This window comes from Arvicanthis niloticus, chromosome 2, assembly GCF_011762505.2.
Source record: "Arvicanthis niloticus isolate mArvNil1 chromosome 2, mArvNil1.pat.X, whole genome shotgun sequence".
NCBI lineage: Eukaryota > Metazoa > Chordata > Mammalia > Rodentia > Muridae > Arvicanthis > Arvicanthis niloticus.
The window spans coordinates 82,704,871-82,729,234 of record NC_047659.1 but is presented as its reverse complement, the minus strand read 5'-3'; the positions used below and the strand labels follow the sequence as shown (position 1 = coordinate 82,729,234).

General features: G+C 35.5%; 1 protein-coding gene and 1 pseudogene across 1 annotated transcript in view; one reads left to right on the top strand and one right to left on the bottom strand.

Annotated features, from left to right (window-relative positions):
• Positions 1 to 24,364, top strand: part of Ano3 (anoctamin 3) — a 266,616-nt gene that overhangs the window by 77,992 nt on the left and 164,260 nt on the right. The window contains exon 4 of the mRNA XM_034495046.2: positions 8,547 to 8,665. Coding sequence (XP_034350937.1) covers positions 8,547 to 8,665 — 119 coding nt within the window. The remainder of the gene's footprint in view (positions 1 to 8,546; positions 8,666 to 24,364) is intronic.
• On the bottom strand, positions 7,552 to 8,290 carry LOC117702745 (prohibitin-2 pseudogene; annotated as a pseudogene).

Here is a 24,364-nt window from a genome sequence, read left to right as displayed (position 1 = left end):
TGTAATGTAAAAACAAGCAGAACAGTATGCTGATAACACTTATAATAGGAGGAAATAAGTATAGGCATTTTCTTTCTCTTAAATATATGCTTATGCATAGACATATACATTAAAAACTGCATAGATGATATTAATACTTTATATATACATGTGTCAGAAGCTATAATGGAACAAGCTAATAGTTAGCAGGTGATCATCCTGAAATGACTGGCCTTGGATTATTATTAGTCTGCAACAAGTGAGCCTATGTTCAGCAAGGCTATAAGGGACATTTTTAGGAAAGATTCCTGCTGTTAATATGCTTTTCCTATTACTATTATAATTAAACAAATATAACTATCACTAAGCAATAGCACACCCCTTTGGAGCAGATCTCTGCAGATCCACAAAGATGTACTGTCTTGTAGTGATGCTATATAGGCAAATAAATGACTTCTTAAGTCTTAATGATGATCCTATAACAATTCCTAAAATTATATCAATGATTATTAAGCTCTTTTATAGTGGAACTGCTATAGGTCCCTTTTTGATAGTCAAAACTGCAGTGAGAACTCTGCCAGTCTCCCAAGTGTCATCAGTTTATTGCTCTTAGATAGTAACCAGACTTTCTTCTACTCAAAGCACATTCTAAGAGGTTGTAAAACAATTAACCAAGGGTCACTAATAGGGAACTCATGATTTATTATAGGTGCTGGGACAGAAGATAATCTATTGCCTGGGTTTATCTATACAAAACTTTACTAATTTCTTAGTTATAGTTTTAAACCTTCAGTGAACCTGTGGAGCTAGACAGGTGATGGATGTTTAGCCAGATAATTACTCCTAATAGATATGCATGTAAACATTCTCTGTTGTAAACTTCTGTTTCAATTTATGATTTGATTTTTGGTGTGAACTTGTGATGAACTTTGTAACATGTGACCATGTACTCTGAAAGATGCATAAGTACTGAAGACAAAAAGAGGGAGTAGTCATAGTCACCATCCATCCCTTCCTTTCCTTTTCCCCTGCCTAGAATTCTTTCCCTTAGAACTATTCCCTTATTAGAATTTTTTTCTTTTTCCCTACTTAGGATCTTTCCACTTTTCCCCTTAGATAGCTTTTATAGGAAACATTTTACACTTAGTAATAAACTCTATAATAACTTCTTTAAGTTTTTTCTTCCTTCAACCTCTGACTTGCAGGCATGAGTTAAAGCCCAGCAGTTCCTGCTGAGATAGTACAAAGGCTATTTACTTAATCCTTTGCTGTTTTTGGGCTGAGGTGCTAAGTGCCAGAAACTGCAGTTTCAGGCCAGAGGACACAGAAGGCAGGTCAGCTACAGTAGCATAGTAAACTTTTATTATACAGCAATCCTAAATATCTCCTAAGACCAAGTCCCAACCCCACCCCCTCGCTCTTCCCCCTCCACTGCCTCAAGAAAAACAGAGAAGAAAGAAGACTTCCTCTCCACCCATGCAGGGGCTGGCCCCCAGCTTACATACTTATGTAATACATATTTATATAGCATATCTATGCTACAGATGTTATAATTTAAGACAAATATATGAATATATAGTTTGTACATGTATGCTTTATATAAATACACATGCTACTGTGTATAATAAAATTTGATGTTAAATTATGATAAAATTAAAAATGATAAAGCCTTGCTAGATACAATGAACTTTTAGAGTCTCTGTTAAAGGTAGATATAGAGAGGACATTCTCTGATGAGGTGCCAGACAGCAGTTCTCTGGATGACAGAGGGATTCTGTCATTGGAAGACAGAAGACCCAGGAATAAAACACCCTGCAAGGAAAATATATTTCACATCGAGGACCCCAGTGAAGTTGGATTCATAAAGCTGAAGGACATGAATGGACAGAAGCAGTAGGCATTCGTCCTATGCAACCTTGCTACAAGTATATTAGAAGATTTGAATAGAACTTTAACATGATTTTACCCAGGTTTCAGTGGTTTCACTGGGGTTGCCATGTGATAAGAGCAACTGGTGGAAGCACAGGTCATTTGATGGACTCTAGTAAGACTACTGCACAGACTACAGCAGTGTATGTGCTTAAGAAGATAGTAGCTAAGTGTTGGTAACGGTCAACTTCTAGATGGATCTTGATGATAAATCAGATATAATTTTCTGGATATTTAAATGCTCTTCATTATCCATCAAATGTTGATTGAATTGTAGCTTTGTTTTAGGCTCTTTTCTAGACGTTAGCAATAAGGCAATTACCAAAAATAAGGGGGTGGGGGATGAAAAGAAAAATACAAGAATCTTGAGTGTCTGGTTAAAGGAAAAAGAAAATAGCTTGTCTTACAAATTTTTAAGTAGGGTAAACTGAAAGTAAGTGAATATAAAGTAGTAAAAACACATTCTATTCCAGAGAGTAACTTACTTAAAAGTAAAGCAGAGTTAAGAGATGATGCTGCACAGTGAACCAACAGGATTCACCTAGTGGTCTGATGAAGGCAACAGGAGGGAGCAAGCAAGAGGCAGGGGACATTCCTAGATGAAGCAAAATGGAGATAACACTTACCAAGATGGCAATAGTTTCAACCTGGTTTCCCAAATGCATTTATATAAAAGAAATGACATTGCAAAATGATACGATCATCCACACAATGTGTGCTTGGAAACAGTTCCATTGCATTTTTAAAATCAAAATCTTATAATATTCTAAAAAAGATTCAACATTTTGGATTGAATTGTTCTCATCTATACATGGCTACTGGGGGATGTGTGAGGTATAGAAGCCACAGGTTGGGCACACCTTGTAGAGAGAAATTCTTGTGAGCATAGATTTTCTTTCCTTTATAGTTTGATAAATTTCTAGTTGTGCTCATGAGATGCTTTGGCAAATTTGTAAAAATTATTAACAAAATGTATATATGTTGAGGAAAGAAAGGTTTCTTCCAGATTTACTACCTTTAATCCAGGAATAGATATTTTTATTCAAACCCCAAGTTCTAAATATATGTACATATTGGCCTGAGATAATAGCATTTTCATTTTAAATCCTTGGTCACAACAGACATTAAATAACATTAAAAAATTTAAAAATACAAATTGCCTCACACCATTTGTTGCATAATATTTTGTATCTGGATTAATATCAACTCGAGGATCAAATGCTGACATGAAATTTGAAGGTGTTGTTAAATACCATTTGCATCCTTTTCTGTTGCTCCATCCACAACTCCTGAGATTGCTGTTGCTTTCTTTCCTTTGTATATTATATTCAATACAGTTGTCTTTCTTTTCTTTCAAAATGACTCTTTGTTCCGACCACTATCAGCATCCCTGTCACTTTGATTCAAACCCATCGTTTTCTCTCTAGTCTTTGTAAGAGCTTATTAGTCCCTTTTCCTCTGCCTTTGGCACCTCAGTCTATTCTTTGCAGAATTTGTTTTGTTAAAATAGAGATGATGCCACACTGCTGTTGAAATGCATTTGTGTTGTCCTGTTTAACTATAATAAAATATAAAAGTTACCCAATAGTTCACAACTCTACAGAATCTATTCTCTCGCCCCACTGCTGCTCTAACATGACACCGCGCCACGTCCTCCTTCTTTCCTCCCTAACAGCCTCACAACTATTGCCTGCGAACATATGGCAATACTTTACCTCATAAACCTGATTGTACAGCAATCTTCTGCCTGCATCCTGCTTCTGCTTCCACAGAAGTTCACTTACCTCAGTGAGTTTTTGTTCCAGGGTTAGCTCTGGGTGGCAGTCTTTGACAAACCTTGTTAAAAAAAAAAAAAAAAAAAAAAAAAAAAAAAAAACTACAATCTTTGCTTACTCAATATTTCTTTTCCCACCTTCTGTTTCAATTTTACACTGGCTGTATCAGCGAATGTTTTGTTTTTCTTTAGCATTGTCAAGTTAATTAAGGTAGGTAATACACTATATTGTGCTGTGTACTGTATCCTAGCCAGAACCATCCCTAGAAAACTGCAGAGCTAAATGTCATCAAGATCAGAAGTAACTGAAGTAGGATGGCCACAGACATCTTTTTGACCCACAGGTCACTCTAACATGACACCATGCCATGCCCTTCTCCCCCCACACTCCCTCAGAGCCTCACTACCTGAGTTCCCCAACGTTAGCAGCAAAGACGATACAGAAACACTAGCCATTCTATCTTGTATAAACAAAGAGCAAGTTAAAGGCATCAGGGATTTGGTAACTTCTGAAGAAAAAAAGTCCAAAGTGGCAACTTTCGTCTATCTTAAGTAACAACCAGAGACAAGTCTACAATCTGCAGTTTTTTTTATTGTAAATGGGTTACCCCTTCTTCCAGTCTTGTATGTAACTTACTGCCATTCTTCTTCATATCTATACTCATCTGTCCTTATTATCCACTATTGAACTGACACTACCACTTCTTTTTTTGCCTGCTTCATTCCCTGCCCCCCATCATATTTCCTGCAAGGTCATCCAATGACATACAACACATTTTTCTTAATTACAAATTTTTCCTTTCTTTCATGTATGTTTTATGAAGGAAAGATTTTTGTGTTACTATTATTTTAAGTCCTTTACTTACAGAAGTTTTTTTTTCCTTTTTTTTTTCTGTTTTTTTATTACTTTTATTTTGAACAGCCCAGTCATTACCCTTCTCCCTCTCTCCTCTTTTCTCATCCTATTTCCCCTCTTCCATCTCCAAGAGGATGTGCTCTGTCACTCTAGGCCTCCCCATTCTCTGGGGCCTCAAGTCTCTTGAGGGTTAGGCATGTCTTTTCTCACTGAGGCCAGACCAGTCAGTCCTCTTTTGTATATGTGTCAGGGGGATCCGGCCAGCTAGTGTATGCTGCCTGGTAAGTGACTTGGAATCTGAGTGTTCTCAGGGATCTGGGTTTGTTGAGACTACTGGTCTTCCTATGGGATAGCCCTCCTCTGCAGCTTCTTCCAGCCTTTCCCTAATTCAACCACAGGGGACTTCAGTCCATCGGTTGGGTGTAAGTATCTGCATCTGTCTCAGTCAGATGTTTGTTGGACCTCTTGGAGGACAGCCATGATTAGGCTCCTGTCTGTAAGCACTCCATAGAGTCTATAATAGTGTCATTTCTTGGAGCCTTCCCCTGAGATGAATTCTAAATTGGACAGGTAACTGGACCTTTTTTTTCCCTCAGTCTCTTCTCCATTAAATTCTCTTCGACAGGAACAATTCTGGACCAGAGTTTTTGACTGTGGGATGGCAATGCCAACTCTCCACTTGATGTCTTGTCTTTCTACTGGAGGTAGACTCTACAAGTTGACTCTCCTCACTGTTAGGAATTTCATCTAAGGTCCCTCCCTTTGAATCCTGAGAGTCTCTCACCTCCTAGATCTGGGATACAATCTAAAGTGTCTCTCCCTCCTGAGGTTGCATATTTCCATTCATTGTGCTGGCTTTCTGGAATTCTCTTTTGTCCCTGAACCCCCCACCCCAAGTACCTGATCATGTTTCCCCTTTCCCCTCTCTTTTTCTTCTCCCACCTAGGTCCCTCTCTCCCTCTGCCTCCTACAATTGCTTTCTTCTCCCTCCCAAGTGGGATTGAAGCATCCTCACTTGGGCCCTTCTGCTTGTTAACCTTCTTGAGTTCTGTGGATTGTATCTTAGCTATTCTGTACTTTGGCTAATATCCACTTATTAGTACACCATGCATGTCCTTTTGGATCTGAGTTACCTCACTCAGGATGATATTTTTCTAGCTCCATCCATTTGCCTGCAAAACTCATGATGTCCTTGTATTCTATTGTGTAAACAGGCCCCATTTTCTGTACCCATCCTTCAATCATGGGACATCTTGGTTGTTTCCATCTTCTGGCTATCACAGATAAGGCCACTATGAACATAGTGGAACATGTGGCCCTGTGGTATGGTGGGGCATCTTTTGAGTATATGCCCAAAGTGCTATAGCTGGGTCTTTATGTAGATCTATTTTCAAGTTTCTGAGGGACTTCGAGATTGATTTCCAAAGTGGTTGTACCAGTTTGTAATCCCAATAACTATTAAATGAGTGAGATGCAGTTTGCCTTAGTCTGAGAAACATCATTTAATATTCACAAATATGAGCCTTAAAATACCTAGATGTGGTTCACTTTTATATATCTCTTACTAGCATTATCATTCTACCTGATAGTTGTCTCAGGTTATTTATTTTATTATTATGTATAAGCAAAAATAATATACTTTCATAAAGAAATTAAGCTAAAGGAAAAAATGCTGATGAAGTTTTAGGCTATAAGCAAATAGTAACTGTAAATAAAGGATCATTTCTCTAGCAGTCTTATTTTAGAATGGTTAAATACATTTAGCCATTATATACTCGGATTATTTGGCATAACTGGTTATTAATTGTATCTGAGGAGATAAGATGCATAATCTACATATTCTAAAATTGATGCCATAATAGCTTCATATATATAGTAACATAACATGTTTTAAAAGTTATTGAAGAAATTAATGTCTGTGAGTAGCTTTGCTTTTCTTCTCTACAGTAAGTCAACCGACTGAACTCTTGAAAGTACTGTATAGTCATTCATGTTAAATTCATGCTGACTACTATCAACATATTTTATAAAATAACTTACTCCAAGACTATTATTTCTTTGAAAATGTTAATTAATTATATAACATTTGATGAGATATTTGATCAGATGAAATGTAACTTTTGTAAAATTCATCAACGGTTCTTTGTGATAATAGCAGCCATCAAAGATATTTCCTACTTAATAATCTCAATTATTACTTATAATAGCTTCCTATATTATTGAACTTATAATATGTTATATAATTTTCTTACTGTAATCATTTGAATTTTTCCATTTTTGGCAATTATAGTTTTTAATCACCTAATTTACACATTTTCATAGTATTAATAATAAGCATATCTTTTATGGTTTTCTTTTGTGAGATTCTTTAACCCTTTAGACAAAAACTTTCCAAAGCATTTCTAAATTCTTTTCAAGTTTAAAGTCAAAATAATGTTCTTGTAATGTCAAAAAGTGGTTAAGAATCAATTTAATCATTATAAATATATTTACCCACAACTTCATATTAAATGATAAGTCTAAAATAGTTTTCATGGCTCTGGGTGCATATTTAAAGGCTTACATACATTAAGAAGCATAGATGTGCTGAGTTCGCATAGAACTCATTCCCAGCTTCAGCAATAGGGCAGCCATTTGTGTGATTGTATTTGAGCTTATCCTTTGGTTAGATAATTATGTGAATATTTTGTTTAACTAGATATGAGAAACATTAAAAATGCAAATTTTACAGGATAAAAATTTTGGGGGGAATTCATGGAATGGTGGCTATGTCCTCCCATTCTGAGAGAGGGACAATATTGTAGAAAATCACTGAGAATTCCACACTGCCTCAACAAGCCCCCCCCACCCCTCCACCCCAGCCAAGGGTCAGAATAGGGAGAAGCAAAGCCCTCTGGGAAGTGTTGGTTATCAGTCTTCCTTAATCTAAGAGGGACCACCATATGATACTTGACTGGGGATGGGGGATGTGTGATCCCCTAGCCTTTTTTTCAAAACTGGAAAAGAAATATGTTCACTCCTGGCACCAGAGCTCACTATGTCCACACTCATATCTTACCCCTATGAGGCTGTTGCTTCCCAGAGAAAGGCATTAATCCTTTAGATTCCTCACTAAGTTGTCAGCGCAACACACCATTGTTCTGTGACATGGCAATCTTCATAGAGATGTTCATTTTGGCCCCATCTTCCTGAGCTTGATGTAGCCAGGATTCTTGCTCAGTGCTTTACAAGCTTCTTGGTGGCTTCAGCCTCTTGCTCAGCCTGCACTATCTTCTGCCTCTGTTCCTGCTTTGTATTTTCCACCAAAAATAGAGCCTGTGCAGGCTTCCTGTTGGGAAGCTTGTTTGCCTTCTACAGCAGTGACAGATTCTTGGCTTTAGCTCAGTTCTGTGATAGGTATCTCACCCAGGATAAGACTGAAGTCTTGGTGCACTCTGTCAACTCTCTTCAGATCAACATAAACATGTGGGTTTACTGGGCAATCAGCTATGAGACACTAAACTTGGCTACCATACTCTTGAGCACCTCACTGACAATGAACAGCAGCGCTCACTCCTAGTAATATAGGGAACTGGAACCAGAGGATCCTGAGGTGAAGGCCTTTATCCAGGATCATGTCCTACTTTATGCCTCTAATCTGATTACAGAAGATAGCTCCAAGATCACCTTCTAAGATGAACACAGATTCATGGGCACCATAAGCTATGGCCACAGCCATGTCCCCCCAGAAGCAGCTTCATCACTACATCCATATCCTGAAGCCCCAGGGGCAAGCATTGTACTGTCTTTCCAGTTCTGGACAATATCTGATCCACCTGAAGGCAACAGTTCAAGAGGTCAGGAGAGGATGCCCAATTGCCTCTACCTCAGTCCAGTTTAGAAGCCTTGCTCTGTACATGAGGATTGGGGATCATGGCACTTGCCAAAAAAATACAAATTATTATTAAAATACTTACTAAGTGAAACAGGCAGACAAAAATGAATGTAACTTTCTTCATTTTCTTTTAGCTCTGGGGAAAGACAAGGATTACATGGATGAATCTGAACATGCCAACTATGATCGATCACGTCTCTTAAACAACTTTGTTACCAAAGATAAGCCTGAATCCAAGACAAAATTATCTAAGGTAATACAAACTGAGTTATTAATGCATAATTTTTGTAATGTAATGTTTAAAACATTTGAGCATTCATCTCTATGGTTAGATTTGTGTTGGAAAATTTAAACAAAACATAGAAATTAATATCCATTTTAAGGAACTCAAGCATGAATAGCTATTTATTGTTATATTTATTTGTAGTATTAAACAACAACTATTTAACAGGTCAAAAAGTACCCTTTATTTTTTGAATATATTCTTCAATTTTAAAATAGTTTTATTTACTTGTTGATTTGGTTTTGTTTTTTTCTTTTAATTTGAGACAGGGTTTCTTTTTCTGTAGCTCTACTTCACATGGAAATCACTTTGTAGAAGAAGATGGCCTCAAACTCAGAAATCCGCCTGCCTCTGCCTCCCAAGTGCTAGGATTAAAGGCATGTGCCATCACCACCCAATTTATATTTTAAAATTGTAATTACATTTATATATATATTACATAGTATATAATAAATATTATACATTATATAATATATAATTATATATTATATATTTTATATATTATACATAATACATTATGTATTATATATTTTATATATTTTATATTTTATATATTTTATATGTACAGTAAATATTATTTGGGCATTTCTACCCCAACTTATGTAAGGGTATATGATTTGCTGATGAATGATATCCCAGACTCAAACAGTATGCAAAAACAAAGAATATTTTATTCTGCAGAAGTGCAGCATGCTAAGGTCTTCCATATACCAAATGGAGACACCCAACTGAGCTCACAGGCCCAATTTAAAGCACATTAGGAGAATTCCAGGGAGGGGTAGGTGACCTTTATCTAAATTGGTTGGCTCTATATCTAAGGACATTCCAGAATCATTGCTGGGGGTAAGCAACTAAAAACTGTTGCTGGGGAAGCCTGGAGACTGTTGCTAACCCACTGCCCTTGACTTAGGCCAGGTGGCAAGGCTGCTTCTTATAGTAGGACAGTTTCTGATTGGGTGCCCAAGGCCTGGTGTTTTTCTAATAACTGACTTTCCTGGATCTGCCCAGTTCTTGAAAATAGAGATCATGGCCTAGTTTCCTGAACTACCAACTTGAATGAAGCCTTTCATGGAGACACCCTCTCTCAGTCCTCTCACTTAGATCATTAGCTCCCAAATAAAAATAAACAAAGCCTTTATATTTATACATAAGCTTACAAACACTAGAGGTGGACAGATATCAACCGTTTGTGCTATTTTATCTTTTTGCCTGTGAATAGTCCCAAGATATCACTGGCCATGTTTTGCCCCGGTCACTCCTACTCCAACTAGCCAGGCCTCATTGCCACATGCTCAGGATCCACCTACCCTAGAGCAACTTCTTCCTTCTTCCATAATCCCTCCCCTGGGCTCTGCCTCAGACCCCAAGCCTGGAAACTGATACCTCGTTCTCTTCTGTCCAGCTACAAGCTGTAGGCATCTTTATAAAAGCAATAGTTTCAAAGTAAGGAGCAAGGTTTGTACAACAAATGCTGGCATATGTGAAAATTCACTTGTCGTGAGGCAACAAGATCATGGATAACAGAATTGAGCATTATAATACATAGCAATGAACCAAACCTCACAACAATGTATAATTTATAGATATTGAATACACACACACACACACACACACAAATACATACACATCTTTCTGAGTATCCAGTGTTGGTAGTATGTATAGGTTTTTAAGGCTGCCCACTCTGTATTAGATACCCTCATTTTTTGAGGAAACTGATTATCCCTCTCACACTGTCATTATTGTCCTCTAGCTCTTAATATGGGAGTACTGCCCTGTGAGATTTCCCCCATCCACAATGACATGATAACTAGTGTTTCTTTGTTCAAGTATTGTTTTGGGCAGCCATACTGTTGATCTGTCTTAGGTGAAGCCTCCCCTTTTAATAAGGAAGACAGAACCTTACACGAGACTTCCAGGTCCTTAGCTTTAACAATTATTCTTTGTCCTCTTGTGTGATATTCCCTGAGCCTTATATATCACTCTGGACTGTGCATTTTGTGGTCAGTATTCCTCTACACTTTGATTAGGTATGCTTTTTGAAAATGGTCTCTGCTAAAGAGATGTTTTTGATCGTGGAAGATGAGAGCCACATTTAGATATGGACATAAGGATACATAGTGGGAATTGCACTGACTGGAAAATGAAGCAGTAGTATACTCTCCTCTGAGATCCATTAATTGAACTTATTTATGGGACATAATGTTATATTTCAATGCTTGCATATATTATAATGATAATAATTTTAATATCACTAAGCATTTATCATATATTTATGGTGAAAGGATTCAAAATCCTTTCTTATAATTATTCTAACATCTAATATATCATTGTCACCTGTGGTTATTCTGAAGTGCAATAGAAAGCTGCATTTAATTCTTCTATCAAATTGTAACATTGTACCTTTCAGGCATAATTATTTAAATACCAAATATAAACTCTGAAGAATAATTATTCTTATACTGATTTTGGTCCTTCACTTTTCATGTGTTTCTCTGCAAAGTTAACATATCAACATGGTTTCATGCTATGAAACTTAATATGATTTGAATTCCAACTCCATTCATCATTACATATAGTGACTTGGACATACTAATAATACTCAATGATCTTGTTGTCCTCATCAGTAAGTTGTGGGTATACTGTTTTCTTGACATCATTATTTGAAAACAACATGAGGTGATTATGTTTCTTAGTTAGGGTTTCCATTTCTGTGAAGAGACACCATGAACATGGTGAGTCTTATAAAGGACAACATTTATTTTGGGGCAGGCTAACAGGTTTAAGAGTTTAGTACATTATCATCATCAAGGTGGGAGCATGGCAGCTTTCAGGAAGGCAAGGTGCAGGAATAGCTGAGAGTCTGCATCTTGTTCTGACTAGAGCCATGAGAAAACTGATTCTTCTACACTGGGCAGAGTTTCAAAGCCCACCCCCACAATGGCACACTTCTCCAACAAAGCCATATTGTCTAACAGTACCACTAATTATGGGCCAAGCATATTCAAACCATCACATTCTGCTCTGTGGTCCCCAGAGGCTTGTTCAAACATATGAGTCTATGTGGGCCATACTTTGGCATAATGTAATGCAAAAAAAAAATATTTAATCCAACTTTAAAAGTCACATAGTCTATGACAGTCTCCATGAAATTAAAAGTCTACTGTTCAGAGTCTATTCTGAGAAATATACAATCACTTAACCATCAAAAAGCAGATCATATACTTCTAATACCACAGGATATTTATTACCATATGATAATGGGAAATCCTGGGCTAGAGCAAGAAAGAAAAACAGCTAGACAAACACAAAATTCCATGTCTCTATGTCTGATGTCAAAATATCCTTCAGATTTTCAGTTCCTTCTATCCTAGTTGACTGCTGTTGGCAGATCTGGCATTGAGCAGCAACAAACTTCATTCTCTTGGTCTGGTTTCACTCCCTGTTAGCAGATTTCCTCTACAGGTATCCACAATTCCTATATTCCTAGCAACTTGAGGTATCCAAGGCAACTTCAATTTTACAGATTCTTGTTCCAATATTTAAAATCCACACATGGTCTTCTGGGCTTCTACCAAGGACTTGGATAACTTATCCAGCTCTGCCTTCTGTAGCACTCTAGGCTCTGGTTGACTCCACTCCATTGCTGCTGCTATTCTTGGTTGTCATTCCATGGTATCGACATCTCCAATTTATTGGGATCTTCAGCTGCAGCTAGATTTCACTAATAGCCTTTCATAGGCTCCCTCCCTGGTACCAAGACTTGACTTCTTTACTTGATACCTTCAGTCCTGGGCCACCAACTGCAACTGAAGGTGCACTTTCACCAGTAGCTTTCCCTGGCCTCTTATATTGCCAAATCTCATGCTGCCTTCCAGGACCCCTTTATACCTTAAAAACCAGTACTACCTGAGTGGTGCTTATACATTGCCAAGTCTAACTGCAGCACAAGGTACTACTGTAACTATCTCTGGAACACAGATTCTTTGTGCTATCAGAAAACACTTTTCAGAAGATTCATCTCAGTGATGCTTGCTGGAGCAAGAACATGGCCCCCTTGTTCTACTACATCCTTCATTGTCTAAGCTTGGCTGTCCTGAAACTTGCACTGTAAACTGATCTTGAACTCAGATCTGAATGTCTCTGTCTCCTGAGTTTTAAAGGCTTTTACCACCATACATAGACCTAAGATTTTTCTACTTAGAACTTGCTTTTTACCAGGCTGGCCTTAAACTCAGAGTTCTGTTTGCCTCTGAATCCTGGGATTAAAAGTGTCTACCACCATGCCTAGGCATAAGCTTTTTATGGCCACAATTCCTCAAGATTCAGATCAAACACCTGTGACTTTCATTTTGAAATAGTAGTTCACTCCAGCTTAAAAGTTCAAACAAAGACAACAACCAAGCAAACAATAAGCGTAGCTGGAGTGTTCCCTTTATCTTTTTATCTCCTCAAACACAGGATTTAGTTCCATTGTACTTTGGGCCCTTTTATTACTTGAAATAGACATTTTGTACTTTCTAAACTTGCTATACTTCATCAAAACACTCCTTAGGAGACTGAATTACAGGATAAAGTCTAAACTTGGATTTTTTAAGATTTCATTTGTCAATGCAATTAATTGGAATGTTTTCACACTAGCTTCAGGTAAGTCTTCAGACAAGGACAAAGAGAAGCCCCATTCTTTACCAAAATATCACAAGAACAGTCTGTAGGCCATACACTATTAATCTTCTCCTTTGAAAACTCTTGACCCAGGTACCCACATTTCAAATCACCCTCAGCACCAATGTCTTTCATATTCTTACTAGGATAGCCCATTAAGCTCCACTTAAGGCATTTACACCTTTCCAAATCCAAAGTCTCAAAAATTCACATTCTTCCAAATAAAAACATGGTCAGGCCTATCACAGTAATAACTAACTCCTAGTACCAACTTCTATCTTAGGGTTACCATTGCCGTGAAGAGACACCATGACCAAGACAACTCTTATGAAGAACAACATTTAATTGAAGCTGGCCTACATGTTAAGGGGTTTAGTCAATTATCATCAATGTGGGAGAATGGCAACTTCCAGGCAGGCAAGGTGCAGGAGTAGCTAAGAGTCTGCATCTTGCTCTGACTATAGCCATGAGAAAACTGATTCTTCTATATGGGGCAAAGTTTCAAAGCCCATCTCCACAATGGCAAGCTTTCTCCAACAAAGCCATATTGTCTAACAGTACCACTAATTATGGGCTAAGCATATTCAAACCACCACACTATGTGAGAATATCTAGGGCATAGCAAGAAATCATTGGTATGTATTTGATTTCATCTGGTATATACTCAAGACTGAGTACATATCAGAATTTTATAGCAACTTGGAGGTAGAAAATGCAGCACTGAAATAATATTTTACCAACAAATAAAATAACGAAATACAATTCAGTTTTAAATCTCTTTGCTTCCCTAATCCCACCATTTCTCTAAATCAATGCTTTGCATAGATTTTAAGATATTATATGAGACCATCCAAAACCACATTGTTGGTGATTATTTTCATCATTGTAACTACAACTGATTCTCATCTGCTCCTTGTTTTTAAGTCAAATACAACTCAGAGTAAGTTCACATTTTTTACTTGTTAAAGTGGGGCTTTTTATAGAAAGAGAGGGGGAAGAAGAGAAGGAGAGAAAAAGAAATGGGGAGAGAAGGAGAGAGTTAGAGAGTGAAAGGGAAGGAGAGAATTTGGATATTTAATTTAGCCCAAGGAATGACTTAAATTTCAATAGCTCTCAAATAGATATTACTTATAGCCTTGAATGTAATGTTCTTTATGCTGTAAAATTTGTTTATATTAAATTTATCTTCCCTTTATTTTTAGTCATTACTAAAGTATTTGTAAAGAAATATAGCAGAGTTTAGAAATCACTCATATCAGGAATGCAGCTAAACCTTAATAAATATATTCTGAGTTAATTCATTCTGCAAAATCTTTGTATTAAATTTATATAGGTTTTTCTAATATTTTTTCTTAAATTAATTGACTAATAATTTTTTTCACTGTATGGCTCATGTTACTCTTTTGTGAGATAAATATTATTTGAAGTAAATTGAAAGAAGGTCTAGGAGAAATGCAGATGTTCATCAATAAGATTCTGTCATCTACTAGAAAAAAAACCACTATATATCAAGTATTTAGAAGATAATTTAAGATTCAAATCTGAATTGCTTGATTCTCTATAATTTACCACATGGCTAATAGTTATGTCATCATTTAGTGTATTTACAGTAGCTCTGTCCCAAGTACCATTTTTCCTTAGACTTGAAACTTAGAATGTTATAGTTAATTAGTAAACTGTAGTGAATGTTGTTAAGTATTGGGACAAGAAAATATAATAAGATATCATATAGTAGTAGTTCAACCAAATAAATATTCAAATGTGCTACTGAATTTGTGTAATTATCCACCTCCAATTTTTACTCTTCTATGAAAACCACCCTCCCCATGTTACCAGGGTGACTTATATCTGCAGCTACCATTAAAGGATGTTTACTTTTATCCCTTGCATAGGTGAGAATAAAGCACAAATTCTATCAGATAAAATAATTCAATTGCATAAAAGAAAAATAGAGCTTAAGTATCTGAAGGGTGTAATAGTCTGCCTACAAGACATTATTTATGAGATCTCAAAATGATTAATAAATAAAACAATAACAAATTTACATTGTTTGCACTACTATATGGGTGTTGTATTTTGGAAATCTATCTTTCTTCTCATATTCCTCCTAAACATACACACACAGACACACACACACACACACACACACACACACACACATATGTGTCTATATATATATATGTGTGTGTGTATATATGTATATACATATATAGAGACATATATATAGACATATGTGTATATTCATATATATACATATATATATTCATATATATATATATGAATGATTTCTCATGTCTGTAATTTCAGGGTTCCAGAGGGTAAGCTAAGAAAACTATTACAAATTTGAGGCCAGCCTATTCTACAGAGTAATCAGGCCCCATCTAATCTAATCCCACTGGCAAGGAAAGAAAGAAAGAGAAAAAAAAGGAAAAAGAGAGAGAGAAAAAGAAAACAAGAAAGAAAGAAAGAAAGAAAGAAAGAAAGAAAGAAAGAAGGAAAGAAGCTAATTATATGTATGCATTATAAATTTATAAACAGGTTTTAATACATAAATTTCTGCCTCATATCCTGCTTTACTTTGGATGATTGTTATGGTTGCACTCTCCATATTATATTTAGTAAGGGAAGCACATTCAGAATATTTCAGATAGGAGCAAACACATGTATAATGTGTCAGCAGGAAGGAAAATTACCTTCAAAGGATGACTCAGGTGGAATAGTCTCCAGATGGCCCCTCCTTCAGTTTCTGTCCCACACTTTGTTTCCATATTTGCTCCCTTGAGTATTTTTGTTACTCCTTCTAAGTAGGACTGAGGCATCCACACTTGGTCTTCCTTCTTTATGAGCTTCCTGTGGTCTGTGAGTTGAGTCTTGGCTATTCCAAGCTTTTGGGCTAATATCCGCTTATCAGTGAGTAAATACCCTGTGTGTTCTTTTGTGATTGGGTTAATTCACTCACAGGATGATAATTTCTAGTTCCATCCATTTACCTAAGAATTTCTCGAATTCATTATTTTTAATAGCTGAGTAATACTTCATTGTGTAAATGTACCACATTTTTTGTATGCATTCCTTTGTTGAAGGACATCTGGGTTCTTTCCAGCTGCTGGCTATTATAAATAAGGCTGCTATGAACATAGTGGAGCATATGTCCTTGTTATATATGTTGGAGCATCTTCTGGATGCCCAGGAGTGGTATAGCTGGTTCCTTAGGTAATGGTATGTCCAGTTTTCTGGAACCACTAGACTGATTTCCAGAGTGGTTGTACCAGCTTGCAATCCCACCAACAATGGAGGAGTGGGGGGGGGGATTTGAGGGTGGGCAGGTGGGAGTAGGTGGGGGCACATCCTTTTAGAAACATGAGGAGGGGGGATGGGATGGGAGGTTCCTGGGTGGTGGGGGAAGGGGCGTAAGGGGATAAAATCTGAAATATAAATATAATATCCAATAAAAAATGCAAGAAGTAAAAACAAAAACAAAAAAAAAAGGATGACTCATGTCTAATGCAAACTACACCATGGGTAAAGACAATATTGAATAATAGAAAACAAATAGAACTCGGTAACAAATTATCTATCAGCCATGAACTAAGGTCAGAAGAACTTATTCTAAATTCTCTCAAGTGCTATTATTGTATTTATGACAGCTCCATTGAATTTTTCATATGTTAAAAACTAACAAACAATCTTAAAAATATATCTGATTAGTGGCCAGGTCATTGTACAGAAGGATTTTCAATCTGTTTGAAATTTTACTTGTTAATCTTTGCACAGTGGTTAACCATTTCTAGAGTGACCTTGAATCTAAGTGGTGAATATTCTGTTTTTATCACTACTTATTGATTGACCGTGGTAGTTTGAATGTCAATGCCCATCATAGGCTTCACTCACTTAGTCTGCAGTTGGTGGAACTCTTTGGGAAGGATTGGAATGTGTGGGCATTTTGGAGAAGGTGTGTCATCAGGGTCAGTCCCTGACATTTCAAAAGACTCCTTTCATACATACCCAGTTAGCTCTCTCCTTTCCAGTTTGTGAATAAGAAAATGTGTGCTCTCAGTTGGTGCTTCAGTGCTATGCTTGCCTTCCTATTGTCATACTCCCTATTGTAATGAATATATACTCCTATCACTCTGGAGCTCTAAGTCTCAAATAATCCCTTCCTTCTAAAAGTTACTTTCATCATGTTGTTCTAATACAATTAAAAGGTAACTAATCCACCTAATAAAACTAAATATTCTTAAAAATAACTCTCTGGTTTAGGATCTATCTTCAGAACGTAGAATTGTATTTTTAACTCCCTTTGGAGATTAAAACTTTTTTCAGTCATGGCTTCTGATATGATAAAATTATAGAGACAGAATATTAGGACCTAATAGGAAGACACTGTTTAAATTTGTACTCCAGGAGAGACAAAGATGGTAAGCATCAGATAGCTTCCATTGTTCAAATGTTAAGATACAGTCAGTGGAGAAACCCAAGGGGCTCTACAAATCAGAGATATATTACCATGTGCTATCTAAATTTGTATTCTGCTAGTCTTAAATCTTAAAACAAAATTCATATTAAACGTCTCAAAAATGTGTCATTAATTTCTATCCACTGTACTTTCTAATTTTGTTGAGATTTTGAATACCTTCTATCAAAAGTTAGAGTCTATTGAATTGGCTATAAGGCTTTCTTGGAAACAAAGACTTTAAGAGGGGTGATTCGATGCCAACACTAAGCTCTGGGTTCAGAAGAATCTTGCATTTCTGTTGTGTCTGCTTGAATCCTAACTTTATCAGGTCTACATATCAGAGCTAACTTTGAAGAGGATAAAAGACCACCTGGACCAGAGGCTAATTATCATAGTTGTCCTAACTGAGAGAAACATGTCAAAACTTGAGCAGCAAAATTAAATGATTAAATTAAGCAGGAAATCCAGCTCAGCTGACATGAAAAGGACACAGCAGTGGGAATGGCCTCTGCTCATAACTATGAAAAATATCTGGGAAAAATTCAATTCAGCAAGAGATAATATTAAATCTTCTTCGAGTACTGAGAAGATCCAAAAAATGTGTCGCTATTTCCAGAAATTCCCAAAATATCCCTAATTCTTTGGAGCCTAGGTGTAGCTTAACATACATACTTTATATTTGAGACAAACACTTAAACTCTCTGAAATAGCTAAGCTTTTCAATATTTTATTTGAAAAATTGTTGGGCCAGAGAGATGGTTCAGCAGTTAAGTATGCTTGCTACTCCTTCTGCATTATTTAATTTTTTTCATGTAATACATTTTGATCAAGTTTTTCTTTCATCAAAATCTTTATAAATACTTCCATTCTTCCTACCCACATAACTTTAGGCTCTCTGTCATTGTTTTAAAATCAGAAAACACAAAAAGAAAAATCAAAACAAATAAGCAAAAATAATAAGACAAAACTGTCAAAAAGATAAAAGCAAACAAAAACCATGGAGTTCATTTTGCATAGGCTAACTACTTTTAGGCCTGGGGCCTGCCATGGACTGTTAATATATTCTCTGAAATTCCACTGTAGAACACCGATTTTCCATTTCCCATGTACTCCCTTTAGCATTGGGACCTTGTCATGGATGAACCTGTGCAAGCCTTATGTGTGCTGTCACAGTCTTTGTGACCTCATATTTGTGTCAGTTCTGGATGACACTTTTCTTGGAATCATTCATCCCACCCACTGTTCTTAACAATATTTTTGACTCATCTTTTTCATAGATCCATGGGTTTTGAGGGGAGGGATTTGATGAAAGTATTTCATTTAGGAATGAGTACTCTAAAGTTTTTTTCATTTTTAACACTGTCTAGTTCTAAGTTGCTGTGTTAATTCCCATCTACTCCAAGAATAAGCTTCCCTGATGAGACTTAGACATTGGTCTATGGGTATAGCATTATGTCCTTAGGAGCCATTTTATTGCTGTTTCTTTAGCAAAGTGATAATACCAGACTGTTTCTTAGCTCCATGATATTTTTAGTCTCAGGTTCTTGAAATTTGGTAGTTTCAGGTGTGGGAAGAATGCTTGCTGCTTTTTCAGAGAACTATGGTTCCAATGCAGAACTCACATTGGACAATTAATAACAACTTATAACTTCAGCTTAAGGGGATCTGATGTCTCTTTGTAGCCTCTGTGAGCTTACACGTGCACACTTGCCTGCGTGTACACACACACACACACACACACACAGGGAGGAAGGAAGAGAGAGATGATAATAGTAATAATTTTAAAACTTAATTAAATTCAGGAAAATACATTATTTTCTTTAGTGGAAATATACATTTATATTAGCAACAGTCATAATCATTGAGATTAATACAATTTTATCATCTTTACTGAACTTGTGTGGATGACAAATTTTAGGAAACAGTTTAGTACCACAAACAAACAAACAAACAAAGTCATTCTCATAAATCTATAAGTGGTAGAAATTAATTTGACTTAACTGAAAGAAAATTTTAGAGAAAATGAAAAAAGCTGCTTTATAATCATTTGGGAAAAGATTGTCGTTTCCTGGTTTATTAATGTAAAGTGTATTTTGAATAACATTTGGAAATAAGACCCTACAGAATGAGAATTCCTATTATCTTCAAGAAGCCATGCCTTGAATACCAGCAAAAGCTTCTATGAGAAGATAATAGAGAACACCTACAGTGAGGTTACATTAGAAGAATCAAGCACGTAGAGTATAAGCCATAACTCCTGTCATGAACACCAATGAAATACTTGTTTTTGACTCTGCCACTGGGGATGCAGAAATTGACTAATGATGTTGCCAGTTATGGTTTGGAGACTATAAATGTATTTCCCAAAATATGACTTTGCTTTTGACAGGATGTTTAGTATCAAACCAGACAGGAGAGGGGTTATAGTCAGGAAAATCTTGACATGAATATTTTAGCAGTTCATTAAAATTAGATCACACAGCCATTCAGTTTGACTAGATCAAGTGGAAGGGGCAGATGGTGTTCATTATGTTCTCAACTGCTAATGTGGGTAATTTTCTGTAAGAATGAAGACACTGATCATTTGATGGAAGAGGTAAGAACTATATAGCTTCTGTAGATTTCTAAACTGTGCGTTTTATGTTGACAGTGATAAAAATTCATTTTCATGTATGGTTTTTGACTCATAAGTTGTGTAGGGGGCTAATTTTCTGAATCTACTATACTACAGTTACAGAACTATTATACAATGTCACACAATATTAGTGACACTAAAATTTTCCCAAAATTGTAACATAATGTGTCATAAATAACCAGATAAATAACCACTTGGACACATGTGGCTTCTTTATTTCTCTTCCTTCCTTTCTTCCTTCTTTCCTTCCTTCTTTCTTTTGCTCTCTTTTCTTTCTTTACTTCTTTCTTTCTTTATTTTGTTCTTTCTGTCTTTCTTTCCTTCTTCTCTTTTGTTCTTTCTTTCCATCTTATTTATTTAGTTTTTTATTGGTAGAGAATACTTACCCTTGTATTTTTTTATGGAAGCTTTCTACCACCAGACTGCATACCCAACCCTCATTTCCATGTTTCTTGAGACAGGGTCTCACTGCATTGCCAAGGCTAGTCTTTAACAGGCCATGAGTATAGAGGTAGGCCTTAAATTTTGATTGTCCTGCATCAGTTTCCCACAGGCTTGCTCTTTCTGTCTTGTCTGTATAAATGCTTTAATGGGCAGCATTATACTTGACATAAAATATAGTGATACTTGTATGTGTATGAATTTCACAGCCATAAATTCATATGTACAAATAAAGAATTTTCAGCAAAGAAAATGACTATTTTAGTGAACATATGAAGAGTTCTGTTTATTTTAATAGATTTATTTTCATGAGTATTAGTGTTTGTTTGCATGTGTGTATGTGTATTGCAAGCGAGGTGGTTGCCCTTAAAGGACATTGAATTCTCTGAGGCTAGAGTTACAGCTGGATGTAGCCACCACATCGATACTGAAAATCAACCAAACCCAGGTGCTATGCAAGAGAATCAAGTGTTCTTAAATTCTGAGCCATCTTTCCAATCCCAGGATTTTATTTTTTTTTGTTATGATATTCCCTGTATGCTATAGTATCACAATTATTTTTTAAAATTTATATTCTGTTCAATGCTATAAGTAAGTTGGCAACTTAAAGTATGTGGGAAGTGTGCATAAGTTACATGAAAAACCACTTTTACAAAGGGCTTTGAGCATGTATTAATTTGCTAGCCCCTAGCAATACTAGAGAGATTTCTCTTTAATATTGAAAAATGATTGGAACAAGAGTAAAGATTCCATTTACATTATTGGTTAGTCAGTTTCTAAGATATACTTAAAATCTCATCAACTTTACTTTTATTTAATAATATCACTGTGATAAATTGTATTTTTAATACTTAATTTTTATTTTGTATATGCAACACACATGAAATCATTTTTTTTTTTTTTTTGCACAGGGTGTTAAACGTTTCTTGTTTTATGTTAGTAAAACTCTTTCTCCAGAAGCATTCAGGATACCTTCTGTTATCTTTAAAATCTTCACCTAATACTCAGAAGAAATTAATTCCCATGTAACATTGGAAGTTTCTTCCGTTTTGTACCATTCAATTTAATTAACCTTGAAATATTCTATAATAAGCAATGAAGGCATATTCTATGGTAATTTATAACTAGTGTAGTTTTCCAGAACTAGTATGTGTTCTCCTTCCAGATCTGTGTTCTCTTGTCCTAGCTACATATGCTCGAGATAGCTTAAACCGAAAAGAATGTGTGGTTTTAGGTCTCTCTGACTCTGTCTCTCTCTGTTCTACCTTTTTATGTATATATCTAATAAAATAGCACTCTAAATCAGTAATAAAATATGGTTTTTAAAACATGAATCAATCAATATTATCAACAACTGGCCCATCATTGGGGAGGACTCAAATGTTTTTAGACATCTTACAACCTAAAAAAAAAATCACTGAAGAGCTAAACAGTTAATAAACTTGGAATGAATGTATTAAAAGAAAACAGTAGTAGTTTTTAAAACAATTGAGTAGAAAATAACCTTTGACTATGAAACAAAAGATGAGATTAATAGTTTAGATCCTAAAGACAATAATATTAAAATTATGAGCAAGTGACAGAAATGAACTTAGGCTCTAGTGACGAGCTGATATGCTTAAATACACAAGATCAGTCGCTACATTGTTAATCTTAAAATACATAAAATATAAATGTGAAAGTAAAAAAATCTGTAAAGAAATTTAATGTTGATATTTAAATATAGTAGTAGTTCTAATAATGACAGAAATGCAAAGGTGATCAATGTATTTCAATTAAATTTGAAAAGAGCTTAAGCTTAAAGCACAACAAAATCAGTACTAATACTCCATATTAGTATTATTAATACTAATACTACCCAAATTCCCCAGTTTTATTCTTGGTTACAAAATGTGTTTATTGAGCCAAACTTTTATGGGAAATGAGTTGATGATAGAGAGTTTAAAGTAATAAGTAAATGCCTTAAAATAATCTTGCAAAAAAAGTTATCTTTAGAATATAATTAGATGTTTGCCTAAATAATTATGTTAAAGATGTTTCTTTTACTGTAAATGGGGAGACACTTAAACACTCAAAATTAATGATGTCATTAAAACAGTAATGCATTCAATCAAAAGTACTATTATAAAAACTCCCAAAATATTTAGCAATTAGAGTAATTGATTGTAATTATGATTCTATAATAAAATGTAGCTCTAAAATCATCACATGCAGCATGAAGCCAATAATGTTAAAATATTTTGCATTTTCATTTTATTCCTGACTTAAAACTTACTATAATCAGCTTTATATTCAAGTCATGTGTATTATCATATCACTGTGGTCATTTAGAAATATTGATCAGTTGGTAAATAGTGAAGCTATGAAGAAACAAAATAAAAAGAAAAGAAAAAGACACAATTCTGCTCCGAAAAAGCTGACTTTCCACTTTACAACACTGGAAAAAGAACAAGAATATAGATATTGGTATCCAGTAATTTGGGGAAGAATGCTTTTGTATCTTTCCCTGGCATGCATTCTTTATTTTATATACATCATATCAACACTCGCAGTGACAGTAAACAGTCTTACTACCATTATAGAAGTAAAGAAATAATACTTGAGCAGTTGTTCCTTGACCATGTTTGTGACTGAAAAGAAGTAGTGCTGAATAGTACATGTCTCTGTAACCTAGATTCTTGAGTTTTCCACTTGCAGTACAATAATTAATGGTAGAAATTTAACTCGGACATGATCCAACCATTTCTAAAACCTTAATTCACTGCTCTAAAGAAGGAAGTGTTCAAAACTTTCATATTTCTGTGGCTTACTCACAAGACCCCAGAAATACATTGTCTTGGTTGAAGTTTACTCATGTGCAAACAATAACCAAAGAAAAGATGGAAAGAGCTTCTTATAATTAATTTCATCCTTAGTATAGTAAAAGTGTATATTTCTTGGGGTTACATAATAATAGGGGAATTAAATATTTTTAAATACATTTACTACAAAATGGAGACTCCCGTTTCCAATTAGGAAACCAAACCAAATCAAATCAACCGATCTCTTCCAAGCCATGTCCTACAGTTGACAACTGCCACTTGGAGCCTTAAAATGTGTAGTAGGTTTACAGGAGAATCAAGACGTGGATGCATTTTTAGTGTGAGAATAAAATTAGTGAAGTGATTGTAACTATCCTAATGCCCTGAAAAAAACATTACAGCAAAACAAGTTTCTACTTGAGAAGTCTTATTTCACAAGGAAAACAAAAACAAACAGGAAGCTAACTCGGTTCCCTCTCTCTGAGCAGCAGTGTTTGATAACTAGATACAGAACAAGATTTTGAATTATTAATTTTTAAATTAATTACTTTTTGTATTATCTCATAATATTACTGTAGGAAATATGTTTAGTTGAATTGAACATTTTAAAAATAACTTTGTCTATGTGTGCACATGTGCATATGCATGTGTACGGATGCATGTATGTGTGTATG